The 27029-nt window shown below is 40.9% G+C and overlaps 1 protein-coding gene across 5 annotated transcripts; it reads left to right on the top strand.

The window, feature by feature from the left end:
* Positions 1 to 344: 344 nt before the first annotated feature.
* crtc1a (CREB regulated transcription coactivator 1a) lies at positions 345 to 26779 on the top strand. 5 transcript variants are annotated; one of them, XR_005072154.1, is made up of 16 exons: positions 349 to 740; positions 4578 to 4694; positions 6170 to 6295; positions 7264 to 7325; positions 8684 to 8778; positions 9467 to 9552; positions 9640 to 9680; positions 10539 to 10729; positions 10901 to 11031; positions 11412 to 11504; positions 13018 to 13119; positions 14797 to 14901; positions 18841 to 18924; positions 19036 to 19216; positions 20952 to 21377; positions 21971 to 26779. XR_005072154.1 is itself a non-coding variant. In XM_037084297.1 (15 exons), exons 1-15 carry the CDS (start codon positions 615 to 617, stop codon positions 21155 to 21157), a joined length of 1743 nt encoding a protein of 580 aa, XP_036940192.1. In that variant the 5' UTR covers positions 345 to 614; the 3' UTR covers positions 21158 to 26779. The 5 variants fall into 5 exon arrangements, 4 of the variants coding, with proteins under 4 accessions (XP_036940192.1, XP_036940191.1, XP_036940194.1 ...); XM_037084297.1 differs by having other exon boundaries at positions 345 to 740; positions 13021 to 13119; positions 20952 to 26779; XM_037084296.1 differs by having other exon boundaries at positions 20952 to 26779.
* The last annotated feature ends 250 nt before the right edge of the window (positions 26780 to 27029 follow it).

Genomic DNA, 27029 nt, shown 5'->3' with positions numbered 1-27029 from the left:
GAAATCACTGTAAAGGTTTATAAACATCAGCTGCAACCTTACAATTAACAATTGCTTATCAAATCGTTTTATAAAACATTTCATAGTTTGGGTCATCAATCATGTTGCCTGACAGATGTGTTGGTAAGGCCCTAACCTGTGTAAAAACAGATTCAGTCATTTTCCATGAACATATTCAGATGAATCAAATGTAGAAAGATAACTGTCTGTTTAAACAGTAACCAAGCTATTTGTCAGGAGTCACAGGAGACCAAAACAGAGCTGAAAGGTTTTAATGAGAATAGCTCCAACACAGAAGAACCAGATAACAGAATTAAAGATGGCGCCCACTAAAACTAAAGAGCAGGTTTGTCTGCTGAATGTAGCCTGTAACCAAGTTAGCTAACATGTCAAGTCATAACAACCTCTTTATCTGCTGTCATAGCAACACTAATTCTTTTAGCCCCGTCTCGTCCCATACTAGCCTTAAAACATTAAAGTTCGCACAACTTTAAATAGCTCTTACTCTGGGGCGTTTTAACGTGGCGGCCTCTCTAGCCGGAAGTCGTGTGTCCTTCACTCGCCGTTACTTGACACTGGCCACTGAAGGAAAAAACGGAGCAGAAGAGCGAAACATGGCGACTTCGAACAATCCGCGGAAATTCAGCGAGAAAATCGCTTTACATAACCAGAAGCAGGCGGAGGAGACGGCGGCGTTCGAAGAAGTGATGAAGGACCTGAGCATCACCCGGGCAGCGAGGGTAACTAACCCGCTTCTTCTTCGTTTATTTCCACCGAGCTGTCAGATATGCACGCAGCCAGGGCAGAATAGGTAAACAATAACAAACGACGCTTCCTGCCAGCTGGAGCCCTTTTTTTCCTCCCTCGCGAATGACAACGAGCGGAGCTGGCCGGAGGTCACAGCCCCGTCATGTACATATTGGTGACAGTGGGGACCCTCGTCCTAAAAAGTTCTTACATTTTTTTTTTTTTTTTTGTCCCACGCAAGTGAAAGAAGCAGAGGGGCGTGCATGCGTATTTGACAGCGCGCGTCCAACTGCAGCGATGATCCTCTGCTCGTCTCGTTGCACTCGGAGGAGGCGATTAGGTAAAACGATGATATCCACCGCGACAGAGGCGCACACGCATGTTCGCACGCTGGATTGTCGGCAGTGTGTGTGTGTGGCGTGTACGGCGGGGATAGATGGCGAGGTGTGTTCGCACCGTGGCTTTGTAAACTTGTCTGACAGGTCCGCGGGGCCTGCGTGCTCCGCAACGTGAGTGACATTTTACACCAAAGATGTGTGCGAGCAGATTATGTGGAATCTAAGCCACATTCAATACAGGCCTTCAAAATAAATCCCACAGAGGCAGGGCTTCGTCATGATGGGCAGATAGACACAAGGCTGGGACCACACAGCCAACATGGAGCCACTGCATTGCTTGTTGGATTGTGAATGCACATGTGGAATAGCAGCAGGTTATGTCCTGTGACACTGAGCTGCTGCAGGATCATTTTTCGATTTGGCTATCAAAGCTTATTTCTTTTAAAAAGTTCAGATTTAGTCTGAACAACAGGGACTTCAAAGATTTTTATTTTGATAAAAACCTCCTCATTAAAATGAACTCACACTGGATTCCATGTAGCTGCTGCTGTTTCAAGGTCCTGGTGTAGAGAGGTGAATTCCTTCCTGCTCCTTCCAGTGGACCACCATGAGGCCTTACATCAGAAAACACATGTATGGTAGTGAACACTGGGAGACAAATCCATTTTTCATCCCATTTTTTATTGTGCCATTGTCAATTTAAAAGATAATCTTACCTGTCAGGAACGTGGTAGTTTGTTGTCAACATAGGTAAATACCAGTGAACTACAGTGTCTCGCTCAGTACATCTCCAGGACCAACATGGCCGTCAACTTGGCAGAGAAAAAGTATTCTTAAAAAAAGATCAATATTGCAACAAGTCTGGCCATATTTACAGCTGTTGTTATTGGAAAGAATAGATAGCTGGTCCTGCGAGCTAGCTGGTATGCACGACTGGGTCTGCGAGTCGTTGGTAAGAAACAAGATGATGTGACTTATTTGACTGCCAGGTGTTTCATTCCTTTAAAGTGAGAATTCCCACCGCCTTTAACTTGATTAGTTTCATGACCAACTGCAACTTTCTCAAGTTTAAAAATGACATTTATAACTTGTGGCACAATTCAAAGGGGATCAAAAATGTATTTGTCACTTTGTTCTGTAGGCTAGCCGGGCAGTTAGCATCGCCCTGGTTGCCCCGGCGATACGTATACAGGATTTTTCAATTATCTTTTTGATTATTACAGAAAGTAAGCTCTTTGGCAAACACAAGTTTATGATTAGTGAAGCCTAAATGCGATCACTAGAAGAATAAAAGCGTAAGTTAGGCTATAAAGAGACTACTTCATGGTGGCATGACTTAAACATCACCATTGACTGATTCTCCTACTAGACTCTGCAATAAGCACTGTTCTATAAATTGATCGATCTACAAGAGCAAGCTGTCCTTTGCCTGTGAAGACAGAGTGGTGAGTAGATAAGTCTCCCTGTTCGGCGTGATGACATCAAATGTCCCTTCTGTATTCTCATTTAGCCACTTGTTAGTGACCGCGTTTTTAAAGACACGTGAATGCTTTAAAATTCACCAGTTGGGTATTTACTGACATGTTTCATGTTGTAGAACGAAACCTAAAAATCCCTCAAGCGTGTTTTAACCACAGACCTTATTTCAGCCATCTAACTGAAATCCCACTGACCTTGAGATGAGGGAACAGGAAGTGCAAAACTTAAATCTGGGCGTTAGGACTCATTCCACTGTCACACTGTGTCAGGGTTTACTGGGGCCGAACAGACTGTTAATGTCATTAGTAACACCTGCGCTCCACCTGCTGTGAAAAGGCCTGTTTGTGAAGCCTCAGCGTATGTTTGCCCCAGATGAAACGGCGGATGAAATCACATTTGTGTAGCCCATTTGTTTCATTTTTTTAAGGAAAGAAAACATGAATCAGTTGTGTCTGAACCGCCGTGTTTATTATGAATATGTATTTTAGGAGGCATGTCTAGACAGGTTAGTCAGAGAGCCCGTGTGTCATCTTGAATCGCGGCCCGCAGCTTCATTTTTACGAAAACCGGCCTTTATTTTCATTAGCGCATAGACGAATGGTAGGAGGCTCTCGTCTGGGCCAAAGTTAGACCTGTGGGAAGCAGGCCTCAGGTTTAGAGTTTCGTCCTTTTTGACCCCGTCACCATCCCTCCCCTCTCTTCAGTCCTCCTCTGCTGTCTCTCATCTCTGTGGTTGAAAAGATTTGGACTTGGCATCGTCCTCATCCAGATAGGCTGCCGTATGTAATCCTTTGTCAACAGAGTAAGAATGAACGTGGTTAAAGAAATAAACTCTGAGGTCGGAGGCTTATCAAAACACACCAGTGACACAGGCGTAGTAATTGTTATTATTAGATTTTCTGCTCTGCTGACAGTGGGCTTGCATGAGAAAATTTAATTGACCGGTTATGGGCTCTCTAATGGGAAATGGAACTGGAGGTCATTTTGGAATAAACACGGCTGTGAGGCGAGTTCAGTCGAATTATCTCCCAAGTGCTTTACTTCCGTCCGAAAGCCTCTTACCGTCTCTTCACATGTTAAAAAGTTATTAAATTCACATTGCTGGGATGACTGCAAATGCAGCAGCCGGCGTCAGACGTTGCCAAAAGACATCTAGGGTTCATCTCAGTTATATTAATGCGGTCTCCTCATTTAGTGTGCTCACATCAGAACATTTCTGCCCTCGTTTTGGCACCTGCAGAGGTGTGAAAACATCAATGAGTGGGGGAGTTTCTGTGGTAGGCCTGTCAAGATCAATACTCTGAGTTGGACGATATATAATTCCAACAATATTATTATTATGATATATTATTAATATAGTGATGGTACAGTAGCATAATAACCCTGCATATCATTCTGACTTCATTGTTACATATTGTTGTCACAAGTAATTGACACCTACAGTTAAGGGATACTGCAAAGTGATTTCTGTGTATCAGTGAAACACAGTATTAGGAGTTTTGTTTTTACTCCTAATATTCTTTGACTTATCAACCACAAAAATTCAGTGACCGGTCGGGTTCTAATCACGTTGGCTATAATGTTAACATTCTTTAAAAAAAAACATGCATCTAAACACAGCGGGCAGTACTGAGTCCATGTCGCGACGATAAGACATGCAGCCATAAGATGTAAAGATAAGACAGTAACACAATTATCGTGACAGGCCTGTTCAATGGGGCAGTCATTAGAACACATGCACATGACTGTCAGTGGGATGGGAATGGGATTCATGTTGGATCAGTACAAATGTGTATAAATATTCCCCTTTGTTCTGTCTCGCTGAAGTGCTCCTGTAGCAAAATGAACATTGTGCCGTCATTATTGCAGATATCATTGATGGAGGCCTGTGGTGTGCTTGTAGCCAGCATGTTGTTTTGGTGTCAAGTGTGGCACGAACTTGCTGTGACTGAGGAAAAAAAAAGCGATACATCTGGTCCTTTTTGTCTCACCTGGTGATGTTGGTGCTTCCAGTTACAGTTGCAGAAGACCCAGTATCTGCAGCTGGGGCCGAACCGCGGGCAGTACTATGGAGGATCTTTGCCGAACGTCAATCAGATTGGAAACGGCACCGTCGATTTGACTTTTCAGGTGAGGGATTTTTATTCTTACCATTTTTGCATTGTTTCAGTAACTTCATGACACTGTATAGATGGAGCCTGGCATTGACTGCTGGCGAATGAATTATTCATTTGTAGCAGGATTCATTTTTATAGTTATCACCCACCGCTGTTTCATATGAATGGATGTCCGTAGCCCAGTTCTCTGTGGCGCTATGGATCAACCTGTGGCCGCCCTAATGAAGTGTTTACACTGGCTTATTTAAACACTGTCAGATTTTTGTTTGCTGGGTTAAATGCTCTGCTACACATGAAGTGACATGCATACTGTTTGTGTAAGCAACAAGAGCACTTTGTTTAGAATTATTAAAGAGGGCAGAGTAAATATACCAATGCAGAGTCGACAGTAGGTGTCTTATTACAGTATGGTGGAACACACTCTCCTCTATAGAGCTCCTCTGTCAGAGCTCTGTCCCAAAAGAAAACCTTTGCTTGAAGAAGGGAATTAAACAATAGCTTTGAACTTTATACATCACTGAGACATCATGTAAACCATGTACGCAGATAAAGCAGCGGCGTGCTGTGTTACACCTTAGGTACACAGGCTGTGTTTTCTGTGTCAGAGCAGTTTTGTTCCTTGTGGCCTTAAAGACACATCGAAGGAGCAAGTGTGGCAGTGAATTAACTGAAACAGTGTCAACAACACAATGTTTTCGCCGAAGAGTACTTTCACCAGCTTCGAAGGCAGAAAAAAGCTGCTCGTAAAATAATTAAAGTCAAAATAGCCATTCTCTGAATCTGAGGGCAAAAAAAATTGCTTTGTAATGACTGTTCTCGAAAGTAAAAAGGAAAACGTCTGGAAGCCTGTGTTCTTTTGAAAATGGCAACAATGGGTCCTCTCACCTTCGGAAAAAAAAGAAATGTAAGCTGCGTTTATCATAGTAGGCATGAGCAAAATTTAAGCTTAACACCAGTCCTGGCAAGGCATCACATTGTGTCAAAGACAGGGCTCAGATGAAAAACAGGCTTTTAAGCAGTCGGGGAAAAATGCAGACAACCAAGCGAAACTCAAGTAGGGGAAGAGCATACTGAGATTTGGAGGGATGTTGGGAGTTTCTACTATTGTTTCCTCGTCAAGACTCATTTCCCTTATGAATCAGCTGATGAATGATGGCCCAATGCAAATATTACTCAAGAAAATACTTTCCCAGTTTCCCAGTTTTTCGTTGCAGTGTTTGCCCTGAGCTCTGCTGATATTCCTCCCTGCTCCTCAGGATTAAGCTCTGTTGGATGAGAACAGCTAGGAAACACAAACTAGTGCAGTACTGTCTTTAAATGGATGACTTCAGGCTTTTTTATTCATATGATATATATATATGATATATATATATCTTAATTTATTTATTTATTTTTTCAGTGCAGTCCAATACTGTTGAGAGAAGCCTTCACAAAATATTTTCACAATTTGATCAGTTAAGTATATATTTTTTTGTTTGTGTTTGCTAGACTTCAGGTCTTGACTCGAACAGATCGACACGACACCACGGGTTGGTGGACAGAGTCTACCGGGACCGGAACCGCATCACGTCACCCCACCGAAAGCCCCTGTCTGTTGACAAACATGGACGCCAGATATCCTTACACACCTTTTAGTCTTTTTATGTAAAACCTGAGGTTAGATGGAGTTTTTAGAAGGCCAGGTACTTTCTTCTCTCGTGCACTGCTGTGTTCAGTCTGAATTGCATAAAAAACCAAAACAAAGCGCGGCTTTGTTGAAGGTCTGTCAGGCAGAAAGCAAATTTGTACCCACAACATTTGTTTTTATAGTGATAGTAATTACATTTGTGTGTTCTTGTTCTTAAGGGCAAAGTTGTAACACATGACACAGGTTTTTAAAACTTCCTGTTAGCAAATAATTCCTCAGTTTGAGTACTAATCATTTTCTGCCTCAAAAGCCCCACTGTAGCATGTGGTGCCATTGTATTGTATCCACTTATATTCACATATTCTGCCCACAATTGTGAAAACATTGATCAAATTTGTGGATTAATTATGTGACATTTAATCAAGTTAAATAAAAGTCTGGTAAAACCTTGTAATACCCATCATCAATAAACAGTAAATTGGTGAGTTAATCAAACTGTAGTTAATAGTTATTACACTGTTAAACCATTTTATTATATATGACGGTGGTGCGTGGAGGCACACAGTTCGGGCCTTACTTAATAATTCATGCAGAAATCACAAAACTTGGGAGGCTACATGTTCTTTATAGGATGTTTGTGATCGCTGTGGTAACTCATGTGCCTAAATGTAGCTCATGGGCGTCACAGATGTTTCTGTGACATCAGCCTGTAATTGATTCAAGTCAAATTATGATGTTCAGCTGGAGTGTTTGTAATAAGCAGCATGTGCAACGAGCTAGCCGGTGTTGATACAAACATCAGACCGCGATGTGGAGTTCATGGTTCATTCATTAGACTGCCAGCACTGCTTTTAATTATATCTCCCCCCGTGCTGGAAGAATTCTCTGTAGCTGATGCGTTGAGTCTGCTAAGACTGTCAGTCTCCAGCTGTATTTTCTTAACCCTCAGTCTCACATTGACAGCTGTCCATATGGCTCAGTGTATCTGTCACCACCACCTGACACCAGCTGGAGGAGGTAAGACAGCCTCGTCTCTGCTCGACTGTATAGCTCATCTCGGTGTTTACTCTTTTTTTTTATAATGATCATGATAAAGCCTTCGCGCGGCCTTCCCTTATCGTTCCGACGTCAACCGCGATGTTCTGCAGCATTCGTGAAGATGCAGAGATCAATACGACACCCGGGAACATAACTCAAGACTGAAAAATTCTAACTGAAAATGAAAACATGTTACATAATCACACGTTTAGTAGCTTTCACAGATTAGCATCATGGAAACAACGCTGCATTTAGACTTCCATCTAAAGCCCTCATGCATACATGATGTAGCTGGGACTGCTGTAGGCCCGTCGCAATACATACGCAACCTCGATCTTTCTTTCTGACCTCAATATTGCAAAACACGTGTGTTTGTTTACATATTGTTTACCATTTACAAATGTCACCAGCATTTTAGTCACCAAGATGCCACAAGAACTATAAATCACAATCAAAACAGTAGCTTGCCTAAAACAGTGACATCTTAATTATTATATGATGTATATTTTACGTCACATTCTGTAACATAGGTCACTTGAATAACTGACTAAATTAAGTTAATGCAGATATATACATAAAACCTTATGTGCTTGTTCAATTATTACATATAAAGTTAAGGTGAACTTCTATACAAACATAATGTGTTTTTTATTCAAGTAATACATAATAAATCACACATCAAGTGATTTAAATGTATACACATTGACTCAACATGAAAACAGAACTCCTAACAGAATGAGTTGGTTGATTTCTTGTTTTGTTTGTGTGGTTTTCTATTATCTATGTTTTATTTATTTAGGGTTAGATATTTGAATGTCTCAATGTGAGGAGTTAAAAGGTTCATTGCTCTGGCAGAGTGTACGTGTATTATTAAACTATTATATTATCATTCTATCAGTGGCATAAAGAGGTTTATGACAATGATATAATTTATTGCTACACTATATCATCCAACGAAAGGTGGTTATCGCCACCGGCCTGCATATTGCACGTGATATGCCTAATATTTGTGAGAGAAAGTTTTTTTTTGTAACTTGTGTTTTAGCCAACATGATGGAGTTGTGTTGATAGTTGTGGTTATGCTTGGCTTGAAATTCTATACGATATGATACAATACAATATGATTTATTTTACCTGAAGAAAAATGCTGTACACATTTCTACCCAAAGTGCACACAGTGCACAATTTGTATAAAATCCTTTTGTTTTTAACCTGCTGTGCAACATTGTGGTTGAGTGATGGATATATTTCTGTGCTTTTCAACTTATAGTTGTTGCTTAGATTTTTCCATACTGTGTGATTTTTTTTTTATTTTTATTGTTTTAATTGTGCTGCAGGACAAACTCTGACTCAGCACTGCACCAGAGCACATTAACTCCTGCCCAGCAGGCCTCTTTCACCGGAGGGTCGCAGGAGCTGCAGCCAAAACGGGGTAAAAACCTTATCTCAAAGAGTTTCCTTCAGATAGTTGTTGATTAAACTTTTTTTTAAATGAAATCAGGATACATTAGTGGTTGCTCAGAAACATATCTATTGAACACTGACCAGAGGGTTGAGTAAAAGTGTAAAACCAACCAATGAATCGATTCAGGTGTTTATTATCTGCTGTGGCTGATGGTGGACGGATCTGTTTTGTTGCAAGTCTGTGTCTGTTCTGTGGTGTTGTGCTGCTTTCTCTCTGTGGTTCATTGGAGTGGCCTCCAGTGTCTGATGAAAGGGTTTTGAATGTGGCTTTGAAGGCAGAGGAGGAAAGTGACTGCTGAGAAGAGGGGGTGCATCCAAGTGTCCAATGGATTTTGTCTGCTAATGGCCGTGTGAGGCAGATTATTCTGATTTCAGGAGCCTATTGATTTGAATTTGCATAAATCTCCTTAGAGACATTTTTTGTTTTTTTCGCCCATTAGTGTCATTCAGTATTAAAGTGTTTAATCTCTCAGTTTCATAATCTCACAAATTCTTTTTTCGTCTTCTGTCCTGCTTTTCTGTTGTGTGTGTCCATGTGTTTTTTTTCTTCTTTTTAATATCACTTGATCGTATTAAATGAGTACATGTGGGCTGTGATTATTATAAGCTCAAGGAGGCTTTTTGTTGTTGCTTTGGCTATTTCTCCATCTCTGTAGTTCTCCTGCTCACTGTACCAGGTGTTGAAGCCATTACACAAGAGGGTGATGAAGATGGACAAAAACAGGACTGGGAGTGCAAAAAGGTGGAACATTTACAAACATGAAAATGTGTTTAGTTTCCATAATTTTGCTGTGGTCTTTTAGCTGTTAATTGTGTTTTCATCCTTTAGGACATTTCAAGGTCCAAGCCCTGCAAAGTTCCAGGGATCCAGTGAGTATCTTTACTGGTTTTCCCATGTAGAACTAGTCTGAGGAAATGTTTTCTTTAAGGGAGATTTATAGTTATTTTACCGTTAATATTTTATTTTGGTTCTTGTGCCTGTTGAATATCTTGAAAGTTAAAAATGTCAGTGTCCACACCAACAGAAGCTCCCCTCTCCCATACAAAACACTGCTCCTCAAATGCCTCATCAGTAGTCCTGCCTTTAATCAATGTGACTTTGTGACATCACACTATGTCACCGTGTCCATTATTTGCATAATTTATGCCTAATGGCTAATCTGGCAACTAAGACTTGTCAGTGGTGTTAGCTCAGGCATGAGCGAGATGACCAATCAGAGCAGACTGGGTATTCAGGAGGAGGGGCGGGAGCTACAGCAGAGGGTTTTTAGACGGAGGGGCAGTACAGCGCTGCATCACCAGACAAAATGTGACAACTGATGTGTTTAGTGATCACTAAAACATGAAAGCCTGTTCTAGTAATAACCCAAAATGATATGATGAACCTGAAATATTATCACAATATGTCTCCTTTATCTGTGGCTTCACAGTTATAATGGATGGTGAGGTGAGCCCGGTATTCAAGGGCACCCAGGGAGCTTCAACAAGTATGAATTTATAGCTTTAAATTGAAGCCATCTGACTGTAACCAAACGTCATTTGCATATACATCTCTAGCGCCAAAATGATAAGAGCATGGAGCCAAAGCATTTGCAATAGTACCACTGGCCAAATGCACCAAGTCCAAATATTTCCGGAGCTGTTTGTAGTGGAAAACATTGTCAAGCCAGCTGATCTCATGAGTGTGTTCAGCTCTGTAGTCACTGCGCGCGCGTCTGTTTTCTGCAGCATATTTCCGTCTCCGGAGCAGCAGTTGACCACTTCACTAAAACCAGCGGCCCACAACACTGGCGGCTCTCTTCCTGACCTGACCAACATCCAGTTTCCTCCTCCGCTGCCCACCCCGCTCGACTCAGATGATGCAGCAGCCGCCTCGTTCAGCTCCTCCAACAGCACACAGACCCTGGCCAACACGCAAGGTAACGGTTGGCGCGCTCGCATCGAACACTCTCCCGGAGTGACGTGCAGCATATTCATGACTTCCTCACGATACCTAAGCGCTCTCCGGCGCCAGTTTCTCTGCGTCTCTGCAGTATGCGTGTGTGCTTTTACAAAACTCTTTCCTTACGCCGACTCTGTGTGCTGGGTAGGAGTGAACACATCTCAGCCCACAGTAACCATGGAAATGCAGCCCGGGCAGGACGACATGGTTCCTCTCATCCTGAATGCAGGAGACTCCCACCAGCTCTCCCCGACGTCTCCACCTCTCACTCTCTCTCAGGTACAGCCTCCGCTCTCTGCCTCGACCTCGGCCTCACCGAGAAAATCAATCATTCAGGCTTAAGTAATTATTGAATGTTTGATTTACATTATTTTCAGACAAGTCCCAGTGATTCAGGTTGACTTCTTGTTACCTTAGTGTTATGAGGTCATGCTGTAGAGATGTTTTTACCGTGTTTTTTTAATTATAATTATTATGTTTATGACTCTTGACCATTGCAGTGCTTTTTTTTCTTTCTCCTTATCTTACTGTGTTTATTGTCATGCACCAAGTCACCAGGCCAAAAGTCATTATATGGCTGAGCGGGCAACGATTGTTGCAGAACAAACAAACAAACAACAGAACCCCGCATCTTATCTTTTTCCCTGTGCCTCCCACAGGCGGCCATCAACGCCATGAACCTCGAGCAGCAGCTGTCCCAGTATGCCTTCTTCAACCAGCAGCCGTCGTCCCAGAACCACCAGAACCAGCAAGTGAGTTTCTCCTCCAGCATTGTATCCACACAAGCTGACTGTTATGGAAAAGATTTAACAGCTGGCTTGGGCTCACATATTTTTTTCATTTTGGGGACAATTTGAGCTCAGCGGGAGGCTAAAATAATGAGTATGGAATTAGGAATTCTACTCAAAGTAAGTTGTAGTTCTTAAAGTGTGAAGCGCTGGCTGGTAAATCCAAACATACCAAAAACACTGAGGGTAAAAACAGGAATGGTTGGTTCTGTGAGTGAAGGTTGTGTCTTTTTCGTAACAGATTCGTTGTCTCACAGTCTAGTTAGATTTTCCGTTTTTGCCAACTTGTTTCCCACGTATGTCTATTAGTTCCTTAATTCTTGCCATCTTGCGATCACGATTATTGATGAGGGAACATTCAGGCTTGTGCAATTATTTGCAGTTCTTACGCAATAACAAAATGGTCACAGCTTGATTTCACCAATCACTGCTGTTCAATGCAAAAAATAGTCCAATTAGAATCTACAGTTTTGAGTTTGTGGCCAACCTGTTTGTTTCTAACAGATGTTTCTAACTCCAGTGCAGAGTTGTTAAGCAGCGACAATGATTCCCAGACTGTTCAGTGAAGCTGAGTCAAATATAAACGACTGCAGCCAGCAAAAATCTTTTCAAGAGTTACTGCAACTGCATCCAGATGTGGGCAGATGAAATAAAGTAAAATAAAGTACATTCAAAATAAACATCAGACTCCCTGTTCAAGTACTTTTTCTGTTGAATAAGTCGACCATTTTTTACAGAAATGTCTTGTACTCAAACAAACTGACTCAACTAGGCCCCACTTTGTGTCCCATTGTCTCACGCACAGATCGCCCTACGTGCAGGATCCCTCAACAGAAAAATGGAAAATTTTAAGTAGGAAGCAAAAATAAACCCGCTCGTTAACATGTGGCATTAAAATCTATCACTTTGCCCATTTTGTGGAAACTCCTCTCTTCCCATGGATCGACGCTTCACACCCTGCAGAGCTGTACAATGCAGCAGCCTTAGAGATGTCGCATTTTGTGTAATGTTGTGTTTTCTTTATACTTTTAACAATATTTGAACATAAGAACCATCTATTAAATGACTTTGGGTTGTTTATTTTGACATAATGATAATATGAACCAGCCAGGATTCTTTAAATCTATTTTGACAAACATATTTAAACATTATAAAATTGAAAACCAAACCAAAAAAAAAAAGAAAAACATTATTGTTAACCACAGTAAGAATAATAAAAGATAAAAGTAAAGTTTGAATTTTAAACCACTGGAATGTAGATAAACATTATGAATTGTAAATAAATATTACCACACAAACACATACTTTAGATTAGATTAGAAGAATTTAATGATAATCTCTACATATCTGCCAACGTACTATAAAAGCAGATACTCATAAACTGTATCTGTGATGAGTTAATATTAAAACTATTAAGTGCTACTTGATGAGTACATGATGTCTGTATCTTTTTACGACTCAGCTCTTTATCTTGCAGCAGACTGGTCTGGTCCAGCTGTCGTCCTCGGTGAACTCCTGCTCCACGTCAGACAACCAGCAGACGTCCTCGCCAACCAACATGACCATAGACATGAACACGGTGAGCACATCCCTCTGCATCACTGGCACTTCTTGGCTGATTCCTAATGCATTTAAATAGAAAAGTCTTAGTTGTTTGACAGAAAAGAAAAAGAAAACTGTACTGTCCATAAAGTGTGTATGAGCGCACAATTGTTCTATCTCTTTATTTGTTTATAGTTTAACACAAATCTTCACAGTCTTAGAATTTATTGTTTTACTGTGCAGCTTTTGTACAGAACTGTAGACAAAAAAAAACTCCCAAATTAACACACAAAATAAAAGCACAACAAGAGGTGCAAAATGCTTTTTGCGAGGCTCTGCACGTCCTTCAGTTCTTGGCTCTCGCTGCTCTACTTCTGTTGCAGTGGGAATGTGTAACTGCAGAGATGAAGTGGCCTACATTCTCCTGGTCTCAGTTATAGACTTTGCAGTGTGGGGTCAAGTGAAACATTGTTAGAGAACACAGCCAAGACTTAACTTTCTGTTAATTCAAGCCTATTTTATGAACTACCCTTGTTTTAAGAAATTGAAAATCATTTCCTGGAGAGTTGGAAAAGGTCTCCAGGAATTATCATTGTTCTAGGTTATACCTGTATCTAAGAGACCTTGAACTGCTTTATCGCTTCTCTGTCTCATGCTACCAATATTTTGATTGCTACCAATCGTTCTGATAGCTTATCTATAAATAGATTAGGAATGTGGGGGTTTGAACTCCTGCCGGCTTTTGAGCGATAAGAGATTATCAGTCTTGTTTGATACACCTCCAAATCTGAGTTATTTGATAGTTTATCTGTTATTTATCATGATATTAGTAACTTTGATGTTTTTCTGTCCACAGTTATGGTTGTGCATTGCTTAAGTCAGATTCGATTTGGCCATTTGTTGGACGAGTAGATACGATGGAACAAAAGAAAACAGAGCCGAGTCGCTTCTCTCTGATCCTCCAGTTTACAGTGTGCACTCGCTCAGCTTGGATTGCTGGCAACGTTTTCCCTCCACTAATTAATCCCCTGTAGTTTTCTCTGTTTCTCCCAGCTCTGCTTCCAGTATTATTAATGCATCGATGGGACACGTAGCACATGGTGTTCACTGCTGTAATTATTTTATTAATATTATTATTGCAGCACTAGAGGCTAGTTTTCTGGGTGACTGTTGAGGACCGACTCTGCCAAAATCAAAAATAAACAAACAAATGGCTCAAGAATGTAATGGATATGCCACTAATGCAACAAGTGTTCTATACCAAATCATACAATGTGGCAGTAATTGATACCACTGCTTTCATTTGCTTCTCTATTTATTTACCTTTTCTATTAAACCATTTTTTAATTTCTTTTAGGGCTGCGCGATAAATCGGTAAAATCGATTAATTCGAGTTTGTGGCTTAGGATGATTTAAAAAGAATAATATAGATTTTCTCTTTAACTCGCTCCACCACAAGTTCAGCTTTAAGGCCATATCGCCCAGCCCTTCTTCTTCTTGTGATTGATTCTGGCAGTTTCGGTCCTCTATAGCTTACATCAGTAAATCTGTCAGTGAATAGTTTAGAGATTCCTCCGTCAGGGGAACCCACTGAACTAATGCCAGCAAAAGGAGAGCTGGTTATCCAACAGCACCAGAGACACATCTAGGACGCAGACCTCCAATACAGGACATCCTCCAGTGTGAATAACTCAAACGTGTCCTCTTGTATCAGGCCTCCTCCCTCCAACAGTACCGCAGTAGGGTCGGATCCTCTGCCAATCAGTCTCCGACCTCCCCCGTCTCCAATCAAGGCTTCTCACCCGGAGGCTCGCCTCAAGTAAGGGCGTGTGCACCGGTGGGCCGCTGGCTCGCTCTGTATAAACGTCACCGTCCCCTGCATCGTAGTTCTGTGGTTATCGTTGCCGAGTAGGACTCTGTGGCTGCCCCCCCACAGCTGCTTGTATTGTGTTGATATTAGCAGATCTGGGCAAAAAAACTAAAAACAAAATGCATCATTTTCAAGCACTTGAGCATGACGGCTATTTTTTTTTTTTTCATGACAGCTATGATATTTTTTGTCTTAAACTAAGTAAATGAGCGAGTTATCTTTTTACCAATTTAGTTAGTGTACTGCTTCTATGAATATATAAAGTGGGAAAAGAGCAAAAAATAGTGTAATAAGAGGTGTAGCAGGAAATTCACAGGGGTTTTCTTTCAGTGGAAGTTTCCCAACGTGCACAACACCATTATAAATGTTATTGCTGTTCCAACACCGATACCAGGAAAGAAAATGCCTCTGATACTGAGAAAAATGCTTACATCAGTATTGACGATTGCGCCGCTCTCACAGGACACTGCTACTTCCCTGTTTGCAAATTGTTTTTTTTTTCCTTGCACAAGTAGCAAATATCTGTATCTGACTATCAGCTTGTGTAACTTCACGCACGTCCGCAACTTGACTTTCTTTTTCTCACTTTCGCTCGGCCAGCCAACAGCTCTGAATTACGGTCCAGAGAGTTGGTTCAGATCTGGTAGCCAGATTCGGTAGTCACAGGTGCCCGTGTCTTAAGCCTGGGTTCTGGGCCAGAACAGTGCCAGCAGTAGCACCAGACCTACTTTATGGGCACCCAAATCTGGCCACCAAATCATAATCATAACTATTTTAATGTATTATTATTTTTTTGAATGTTACAGAGACACTATTTAATAGTCTACCTTTTATTTTTAAAACTTCTACATGTGGTGATTGACAGCGTTGAGTGTGAGCGACCAAAGTTAGTGTAGATCGCCCTCAGAGTCTGAATCTGTCAAAATGACAGACAGCCTTCAGAGTTTGTTCTGTCAAAAAAAAAAAAAATAAAAAATAAAAAATCAGTCTGTGACAGAAAATATTCAGTTAACATCTCTGCCACCTCAGGCCCATAATTCATTGCTGGATGAGTGCAGAGTGTACGTATTTGTTGAGGTTCTACAAAGGCTGACCAGGCATTACAACAATCACATTACATCCATGAAAATTAGAATGTGTAACTTCAGGTATCTGGATTGGAAGGTTAAAAAAAAATAGCAACTAATGTTCTGAATTACACCAGGTAATTCTGGAAGCATTCAGGGGGGAAAATCGACTTTATTAACATTAACTCCCACAGGACAACTGTAAGTCTCAATGTGCAGTTTTAAAAACGTGCCATAATATGATTCACGTAAAAGAACTGATTGGTTGTGGAGCGTACAGAGTCCCTTTTTTGCCCAAATCTGACCACCAGTCTCTTGAAACACTCAGTGTCATTGATGTGTTGTTATGTAGCTGTGTCCCTGACTGACCTCCCTTCTCTGCTGCTTTTTGTGGTATTTGCGTTGCACCTCCACTGTTTCCTCCCCAGTCTTGCTATATAAGACTCTGTGCTGGAGTTTGTTTTATTTTGTATGTTCACCAGATCTTTGTGTTCACTGTGGGGTTTTTTTTTTTTTTGCACCAGCATGGGGATATGAGGTGGCATGAAAGGGGGAGATGGTAATCCCCTCTTGAAGCCTTTTTTTTTTTTTTTCTTGGAAGAGAAGCTGCTAATCATTCCCATGGTTGAATCTCAACAAACTGAACCTTGCTTGCAGGGAGGTGCGTTAAGATAAACTAAACACACCCAAGGTAAACATGGATCGGGGTTGTTAATCTGTGTCAGACTCGGTGTAAGCATTTGAAACCCCTGGCAAGGAAGTGGGACTGTAAATTATTTACTGCTTTCACCTCCCAAAAAGCATTCCGACGTGTAAAATATATAAAATGAGGTCAGATTATTTGAAAAGGATTCGCTGCGGCTGAACTGTAAGTGTGACTTTGTGTGTTTGAGATGCTGGGGAAGAGACGGTGATGATGTACGTTGTATGAATGCGTCCCACCCCCCGTGTTTGTCCTGCTGTCTGCTTCCCCAGCTCGACTCTCTGCCGAGCTGAAGTGGCTCACTCGTAGTCCCGAGGTTATCCGCGGGCTAAACCACAACCGACAAGCTGTGCGCTCTATTATCCTTGCGCTGCCCTGTGGGGACATCTGCAGCACACACAGATAATTTGGTTTTGAACTAGGAGGAGCACGGGCTGAGAATATGATCCAATTACTTATACATTAAGAGGCCACGATGAAACAGGAGAACTTCTGCTGCTGGTTCAGCGAGGACATTCGGATGAGGAGCTTGAAGAGAATTAGCTCGCGCTGGATGAGTCAGTGGAGGGAGAATCAAGTCACAAAGGGGATTATGTGTTCAATGATTCCCTTTTATTTCATGTGAATTTCTTTCCATTTGGTCGGTGTTAATTAAAACACTCGGGCCGGCACGCAGCAGACGACGCTCGTGCTCCTGCCCTTCTCCTTAGCTGACCCTTTCATGACATTTGATGGGTTGCCATCTATCAGTATTTAGTGAATGCTGACCTTTGCTGGGATGGCATATGGTACCTCATGTTTCTTACTCCTGCAAGTTAATCAAGTCTCTTATTCATTTATCCACCCATTTATTAAGTAAGGAACTTAATTACACTGCACCGGTTTTACATCATTTCAGAGACAGAAAAAGTGCTTGGTGAAAACATTTAAGTAACACCCCACGAAATATTCACGCATCATTTTTCCTTGCGATTGTGGATGTTCAGTATGCCGGCTACATCTGCGTATCACAGCAAAACACTGTAAATAATGCAAGATTCAGCAAACGTTGCAGGCGTTCATTTTGAATGTATTACTGAAAGAGCAGACTGAAAAATGACTTGCTGGTCTGCGCGCTGTCAGCGTCTGCTGAGAACGAGGAAGTTGCTTCTGAACCGTGTGTTTGCTGCGTGACTGTTCACATGTGTTTGTGCTTACCTGTAGCGCTGAAACTGTTCAGGCATTTGGAGCACTACAGCCCGAGTGCTGTCTGCTTCCATTATATTTAACAGAAATCAGACACCTCCACAGCCGATGTCTCTAAAACCTGGTAACTCAATCCTGAACAGTCTAGATGGTTGAACAGCACTGCGGATTAAGAGGAAAGGTATATAGATTGGATTTTAGGGTGAACTGAACCGTTAATGAGCGCTTAGTAACCTGTCTATTCTCTGCAATGTATACATAAAGATTGTATTATACACAGCAGGGCATTCAGGACTACATTTTAGTAGTAGTCAGCTGATACCATAAAGTATTGTCATAGCTGGTTAAACACAGTAACAATGATAAAGTTTTAACTGATGTAGGCAGGACCAACCTGAGGTTGCTTGCATGGGTAGCAGGGAATCTTTCCTACTATAAACATCTAAAATTAAGTTTAATTTAAACAAATGAAGTATGAATAATAATATAATAATAACCTGTGATTAAAAGAAACAAGATATGCAAAATTAAAGTACATGAATGATTAAAGGAAAGGAAATTAAAAGTAAAGATAATTTGGGAAAGAAGAGAACATGAAGGAAAAGAAAAGGAAAGTGTCAGTTGAACGATGAGTCCACAGCAGTGCACAGCATCAGCCAGCGGCAAGAGTCGACTTGTCATTGTGCTGATTGGATGACGAGTCGACTGTAATGCGACTCGTTATGTTTCTCTGAGGTGATTTTCAGCACTTTTGTTGTTCAAGTCTTGTTGCTGCTTTGACTGTGTCTTTTTTATTCTCCACCTTTTTTGTGTCACATGTACAACCTCTGCAGCCTGGCTGAAGAATAGTCATAGTTGATGGTCCGCACTAGGTTTTTTTTTTTGGTTTTTGGTTAGTCTGATTAAACAGATTTGGCCTGTTTGTTGTTGCAGCATAACTCCATACTGGGCAGCGTGTTTGCAGACTTCTACGACCAGCAGCTGCCGTCCATTCAGGCCAGCGCTCTCTCGCAGCAGGTCAGACAAAAGCCTCCGTGTCTGTATTTAGTTCTGCTCCTGCTTCACGGTGACTACATTTTTGATAAAGCGGCAGCCGTCGTGATGTTTTCTCTCTGTTGTTTACGCCAGTTGGAGCAGTTCAACATGATCGAAACCCCCATCAGCTCCGACAGCCTGTACAACCAGACCTCCACCCTCAACTACTCCCAGGCACTCATGATGGGCTTGACTGCCGGCCACTGCAACCTGCAGGACTCGCAGCAGCTGGGCTACAGTAACCATGGCAACATCCCCAACATCATCCTCACAGGTGCTTCGACATATCATATGGCTCGCTTCAGTCTTACAGCTTGAGGCTTGTGGAGAGCTGCACCACACTGCTGCTGCTGCTGCTGCTGCTCCTCGTGTTGAGATTTCCACAATCCCAAACCAGAATGAAGCTCGCGCTTTATATTTGCTTGAATGTCCCGATGTAGTGACAGTTCCCCTGAAACTGCGTCAACAAAAAGCTAAGTGTCATACGCTTCACAAAGCCATGACTCATTGCCAGGCTACTATAATGCATTAATAGATTGGCTTTAAATGGCCCGGTATTGTTGTTGATCTGCCACTCACCCAGGGGACGACAACATACTTGAAAGGCAATCTGAGTGATCGGGTCAGCTCTGAATTTGTGTAAATGCGACATATCCCTCACAAGAAAACAGCTCAAAGTGCTTTTAAACAAAGGAATTACGTGCACCAAGCGCTTCAGGTAAATAAGACAAAGAATGAAAAATAAAAACAGGGATGAAAAATAAACGTCAATTTTCTTGACAATAACAGTAAAAATGATATAAAACAAGGATGAGTGCAGAGAATTCACAACATTCACTGGAAAATAAAAAAAAAAACACTCAATGATGACTGAAATGCAAATAAAATGAATTACAAAAAAGTAAGAAATGAATAGACAGAATGCATAACATTAAGTAAAATAGAGCCAGTGCGAAGTAAGGTCTCAGGCCTGCTTCTCATAAGTCAGAGCAAGTGAAAGGCCAAAGCGAAGACATACGTTTTACAGCTTCCTTTTAATAAATATTTATCAAGATATTTCCTGATATCTGTCGTGTGTTTCAAAGCATTGAGGTGTAACTGGGAGCATCCCCGATTTTCTTTTGGTAGTGAACGGAAGAGGGATTTTTTTTTAGAAGAAAAGTAATTCTATCTAGAGGAACGTGCGTTCACCACCCTGACTGGGCTTTCAATCAATCCACATGTTAGAGTAACTCAGGAGATCAAAAGATCATTTTGGTGGGCAAAATCTATCCTCAATAATCTCTTGCATTTCTACTTATAAAAAATTAAACATTTATTAAATGATTAATTAGTAAACATTCTCTAAAATATGTCTGACAGGGTTTTTCCAGAAAAAGAGGATGCTTACCACATTAAATAATTTTAAATTATACATGCTTTTTCACCCTTCTTCCAGAATATGAATATGCAAAAGATGTTCACATAAACAAATGTTTCACAGGAGTAACTGCTGGATACAAGATGTCTCCTGTTTTGCTGTGAAGCTCAGTCTCAGTGTCTGTGCACCGGAGGCTTGAAGTATGCTGATTTTTGCACTAGTATCGGCTTGCAAACTGTTTGTGATGCCCCAAATCGCGCTCGTAGCCCCGCCTCTTAGATTTGTGAATTTCAGTACGCCACTCTTCACAGTGACGCTCAAACGTTCAACTGTATGAACCAGAAGAAAAACACATTTGACTCGGGGATTTTAAAATCTAATTTTTCTGCCCACTGCGATTTCCCTTCAGTTTTTTTTGAGTCACCAAGTCTGTTGTTAACTGTCTCTCTACTGAAATGTGTAATTAAGATGTCAAGATGTCAAGTTTCTTACAGCAAGTTATTATCACATCATAACCCAGACTTGTCAGCAGGCTGTCCCTTCTTGCTGCCATTGATTTCTTTCTTTCATTTCTAACTTAAAGAGACAAACATCTGCCTCCCGATGCCTTTAACAACTTTCTCTGACTTGCTGTCCTGTTTCTGCTCAGTGAGTGGAGAGTCTCCCCCCGGCCTGCCCAAGGACCTGACTGGAACGCTGTCCACGGACGTCAGCTTCGACATCGACTCCCAGTTCCCGCTGGACGATCTTAAAATCGACCCGCTGACGCTCGACGGCCTGCACATGCTCAACGACCCGGACATGGTCCTCGCCGATCCCGCCACGGAGGACGCCTTCCGCCTCGACCGGCTCTAACCGCCGCTCATGCGCAGGTGTGCGGACGCTGCCGGGGAGAGGTTTGCATCTGGGAGGGGGGATTTGTAGACCTCTTCAGCGTCGATTTTCCACACCAACCAACCACAATGGAAACCCACAAGAGAGCTTTTAAAAGAACTGATCAGAATTGAGTGAAGACTGCTGCCGGTCTCGCCTCTTCTACAGGAGGTGGTCTGCGACCGACGACAGTGGAGTTATGGTATGAACGATGCTCATGGTTCTGTCACCGCTGTTTCTTTTTTTTTGCAAAATAACACATCCAGTCATGGTTTGTTTTACATTGTTTTCATTTTGAGGGAGCTTGATCACACGGGCAGAGGGAGCCTGGTCTCCTATTCTCCATCAGTGACTGACGAAACTATCTACAGTACACTTATCACTCACCTGTTAACATAGAGTAGCTTGATCAAGTTTGACCTCCCTCCGTGCCAAGTGGCTTGTTCTCCACGCCCCGTCCGGATGTTACTTTAGTGCTACTCCCCGTGTGGTTTGTCATAGAAACCAAAGTCAGGCCTGGTTTTTTTTCGATTTTATCCCCGACCTCGTCTAAAGTTCGAGCGACGGCGAGCCATTATTTTGCTGCCTGAGTTCTTTTTAGGAGATGCTGGGTTCCGATTTCACCACAGTAAATAGCGGTCATCAGTTATGCATGAAATCACAAATCACTGTGCATACTTGTTTTGCCTTAATAGCTTGACATTTTGGTTTTCATGCAAAGATGACTATTATGTAAATGAGATGGGGGGGGGGAACAAACATTTTATCTGTCAAGTGATTTGTACTGTTCTACAGGTGGTCTGGCCTACATCGTTCACAACTGCATTACTGTGTTTCTGAGGTGTGCTGATCTTTATCCATCACTTCATCCATCGTCACTACCGCATCGCATTTCATTCATCAGTCAGATCTTAATGGACAAATGAGTTCTTTGTTATGAAATAGATGTTTACAGGCTTGTTTATGTTTTATATTTTACATGTACAGAATGTGATTAGATTTTGCGTAATGGTATCTATGCAAAAACTACAGCGATCGATTTAGGACTGTAAAAAAAAAAAAGAAAGAAAAAAAACGAAAACAGCTACAAGTGAAACCCTTACGAAAAGGAAGCCAACGTGCACGATTCTTATGGAATGCACGGCGATGGTGCCATGTTGCGTTTCTTTTAATACGTTTTGAAACATGTTTCTTTCAGACTGGTAATGGTGTAGAGCAAAATGATAATAAAAAAAGGCTCAGTGAGTGTGGCACACAGTAGAAACTCTCCTGGATTACTCCCAAAGATGTGACCTCAGTGTAGTTGAAATATATATATTTTTCCAGACAATTGAACTGCCTCTATACTAGAACAGCATTGTTGATGCAATGAGAATGTATTTAGGTCACATCTATACAGTTGTGTTGTTGCCATCGTGTCATCCTCATTGCCTCTCTCATGTCTAGCCTTTACGTACTGTAGGACCAAATATATTTCACCTGTTTGTTCTCCCTGCGAAGGAGATATGGAGCACTGTTTTAAGTTTTACATGTTAAGACTTACCTTTTTGTTTCCTCGGCACTACAGTGACACTGAATATATGTTTCCCCGACGCGCTCTTGTTGTCCATGCCCGTTATCGATTCGCTCCGTGTCCCTCCGCTCTTTGGTTTCTGCATCCGTGCAGATTCGTGCATCTTGCTCTTCGAAAATGGTCGGGAAAAAAGGAAATGTCCTCTGTGAAGTCAGCGTGTTTCTCAGTGAGTGCATTCGTTCATAACCATGTCCCGTATCTCATATTGCACTTTATGCATTGAATTAAAACACTGATTAATGAGAGTTTATATACCAAACCCCCTCCCTGTGACTGTTATGTGCACTGGACCTGTTTTGCCCTGTCTTTGATTAAACTTGCCTTCTTGTACAAAAAAAAAAAAAAGAACTTTGAAAAAAAGCTAAATTATAGTTATTTTTGAAAAGTCGTATATGGATAGTCTATTTAAAAGAGCTGTTTTTACCTAATCAGTGAGTATTTTGTGAGCTGTCTACTGTTACACGGTTTTTACCTAAATTTAGGGGAGAACATTTGTACTCCGGGACTGTGGTGATCAGAGGTGCGTCGGCCATGTTCCTGCACTGCAGCTCTAAGCTAGAAAAATGCGTATAATTAATCACTGATCTGCAAAAAAAGGAGCACTGTGTAGTTTTGGAGAAGAAAATCAAACTTTCAATATCTGCAATAGCAAACTGAATAAACAAGCTGTTCTCGGAGGATAATAAGGTCCTCAGAGCACTGCATGAAGCTAGAAAGGTGGTGGGGTCCGCCACATATAAACAGAAGTAAACAAGTAAAATGGTATGAAATCGTGTGTTTGTTTATTCAGTTTGTATAAGCATGAAAAAAACTGTCAAAGAAGATTGTTCTCTTCTGATCAAAATGTCTTCCCCAAAACTACGAAGTGCACTTTTGTGCAGTTAAGATACAGGTACAGTGAGGTGCGATCTCTCAGAGGAGAACATTTGCAGGGCATGTTATCACAATGCTGTGCGGGCTGGGATCCACCAATCCCTGAAAAGTATTTTATGGAATTTATATTGTAATTCAGTCCAGGTGTAATTCTTACCAAATTGACCATAAAATGAATATAGGTTCATTTCTAGGACACTATAGAGCCATTTTCCATCAATCCACACAGTGAAAAAAAAAGGCTATTCTGTAGCTGGAACATTGCGTCTGTCAGTGTGTGTGAAGGTCCTCCTGTGCCGACATACGTCACCTTTATTCTCACACAGTGTAAATCAAAATGTTATCAAATCAGTTGGCTTTGAGTTGTTGAGTTTGAATAGCTTTTTCCTTTTTTGGGGGGGAAGTGCTCTAATGTTTTGGATGCATCAGGTTTCTGGATTTTGATGTGGTTATGATTTTTTTTTTTTTTCTATTTTAACAATGTTGTGACTGCATGAATCTCCGGACTTGTTTTATCCCCTTTATGCCTCTGGGTTTTATTCCCCTGCGAAGGGTGGAGTCAGATTTGTTTGTCTCAGTGTTTTTTCTCGTTTGGTGATATTGTCCTTTGTCTCTTTTTGATTCAAGCGTCATGTGTTAGGCTATGTATCTGCTAAATGAAGCCTAAAAGCATCAGAAATATGGTAATCGGCCTTTTATGCACATGTAGAAGCTGTTGTTTGGTACTACGTTTTACACTGCAATATACGGTTTGTGCTTTTTTTTTTTTTTTTCTGTGCAACCCCCCACAGAGTTTTATTATGTCATGGTAAATCTAGACTAGCTTTGTATATGGCTGTATGGTAGGAACAGTGTTTTTTGTGCTTTATGTGATATGATGTCAAAAGTGAGAAAATGCACTGAGAAATACCGTGCTGCAATTTGTCTATTGTGGCGCTATATATTCTCTGCTCGACCTCAGACTTTTATCGTGAGCCTGACAACTACTTTTTTCTTTGTGCTCATGTAGATAGCTCTTGACTGGTGTGTCGCCTGTTACTGCCACCTTTTTATGCATCAACGTTTCAGGTATCCATTGGTAATATTCTACCAGTGTTTACAAGAGTTTACAAAAAGAGCAGTGTTTGTTTTTCTCTCCTTAAATATGTTTCAGCTTCGTTAAATACTGCACTGGAAACACAGACTACATATGAACCACTTGCAGTGTAGAATGGCAATTGAAATTTAACAGTGAGTCGGTAATGTCATTTAAAGTGTATGACAATGAATTGAAATATAATGACAATAATTATCTATTTTGTCAGGTTTAGAAGTTTTTGGATTTAATTACATTTCCTTCGGACTTCATCCGTATGCATTTCGAGGCCCTGAAAGCACTTTTGAGATTTATCCACGGATTTTTACTCTGCAGAAACTCCCTTTCCTATTTAGCTGCTATGAGCGGTTACATGCCATCAGAAGTTTATACTCTACTTGTAGGAATGTTGTTGAAAATGTTTAGAAATTAAACTAAAAGTATAAAGATAATGCAAAGAAATGGCCCGGCCCATCCCATTGAGAGGGCTGAGGGGACGGCTACGGCTTTCGAGAAAAACCAAGAAAAGAAAAACTACACAATGATTCTGTAGCACCACAGTCCACCGAGGGAGAGCGCCTGGTTGTGCTGTCCCCGGGATTGTGTCTAAAAGTGTTAGAAGGTAGTTGCTGAAGTAGACGTTGTAAGAGTTAAACAGTGGTCGTAGGTCGATGCCGAGGCCATCCCTCAACCATCACTGCTTCAAGTCCCATAAACACTAACTCTCCCCTGGTCCTCGAACTTTCAGTCTGAACCGCTAGCTGCACAGCTAACTGAGCTAACTAGCTAACGGCAGCTTGCGTTAGCAGCAGTTTGCAGTTAGTCTGGTATTTCTTTTGAGTATGAATTTGAAAGGTGTCCAATTCCTACATATCGCACCTTTAAAAGAATAGGTTCGATATATATAGTTTTAATTTTAAAGTTTATCTTCTCTATTTCTTTTAGTATTAAACCAAAATGCCAAAGTTCAAAACAGCCATAAATGAGAGAATACGTAAATATTTTATCCTTCTAACTGTGGAAACACACCCTCTCCGTTAGTTTTCCAAAAAAGATATTTCACTGGGTTACAGTATACTTCATATATGAACTATGAACGTATCAATGCGTTGTTTACAGTGAACATTGTTACTGAAGTTCTTGCAGCATAACTTAAAGAGATGTGACACATTTATCTCTCTTATCTGCATGATGCTGAATTTCAAAATATCTCAGAAAATACCTTGACATAATTTATTTTGCTTCAAAGTAAGTATTCCGTTTCCGTTTTTTTTTTAATCTGCTGTTAAACACTATTTTGTAGTGAATATTGCTATTTACATCTTGTCTGAGAGATCACATATAGATACAATGAGATATAACATAAGAAATAGCAGATACAAATACTGTACAGTCAGGCTATATATATATATCTATATCTATATCTATATCTATATATATATATATATATATATATATATATATATATATATATATATATATATATACACTTTGTGATCAACCACACGTTAAAACACAAACTGATAAAGGAAGATGAAACAGAGTCATAGTTGTGTACAGTCACTCAGTGGGTCACCCACATCTTTGAATCCTTCGTGTGCATTTTGAGGACAGCCGACTGCTGGTTCAAGCCTCATATAATGGCAGCTAAATTGTTATATAATGTATTTTGTTTCTGAGTACAGTGACACAAAAACACTGCACATGCATTTTACTGCCGTGAAGGGGTGAACTATGCTCCTGCGTATAGTACACTCGCAGCAACAGGAAACATAATGCTCATAGAATATGCAAAGTCTAGCATTCTGCAGCACAGCTTGGCAAGTTGGTACTTTTTTGAGCTAACCCTTTAAAAATTACTGGTTCAAACCTTGTTCTTCAAATTGTGTGTTTTCTATTTTAACTGTCGAATCGGACCAAAAGAATCCAAGTTGGCTGTAAATGTGTGCTATATTCAAGATGAAATACGCTTCTGTTTGAACTGTACCTGATGTATTTTTCTCGTGTGAAGGCTTCTGTCTTTGTATCTTTGCATTATTATTTGTAAATGAAATGAGAAAATAAATATATCTGAATAAGCAAAGAGGCTTCTTTAATTGTTTTTTCTTTTGTTGTTTTTTTTTTTTGGTCTACAAAAAGCAGCAGAAAAGAAGAAAGAACTCAAACAGGTTTTACATGAAGACTGCAGCCCCCATAACTGGCATAACTTAGACTTTCTCACCCACTCGGCAGCTTCACGCCCAGCGTTTGCCCGGCCTCACCCACTCTGTCCACACAAGCAGTTTTAATGAGTTGACACTGGACATTTTGCATGTGGGATGGGTACGACAAAA

This window comes from Acanthopagrus latus, chromosome 21 (assembly GCF_904848185.1).
Source record: "Acanthopagrus latus isolate v.2019 chromosome 21, fAcaLat1.1, whole genome shotgun sequence".
Taxonomy (NCBI): domain Eukaryota; kingdom Metazoa; phylum Chordata; class Actinopteri; order Spariformes; family Sparidae; genus Acanthopagrus; species Acanthopagrus latus.
This window is presented reverse-complemented; position numbering and strand designations above follow the sequence as displayed.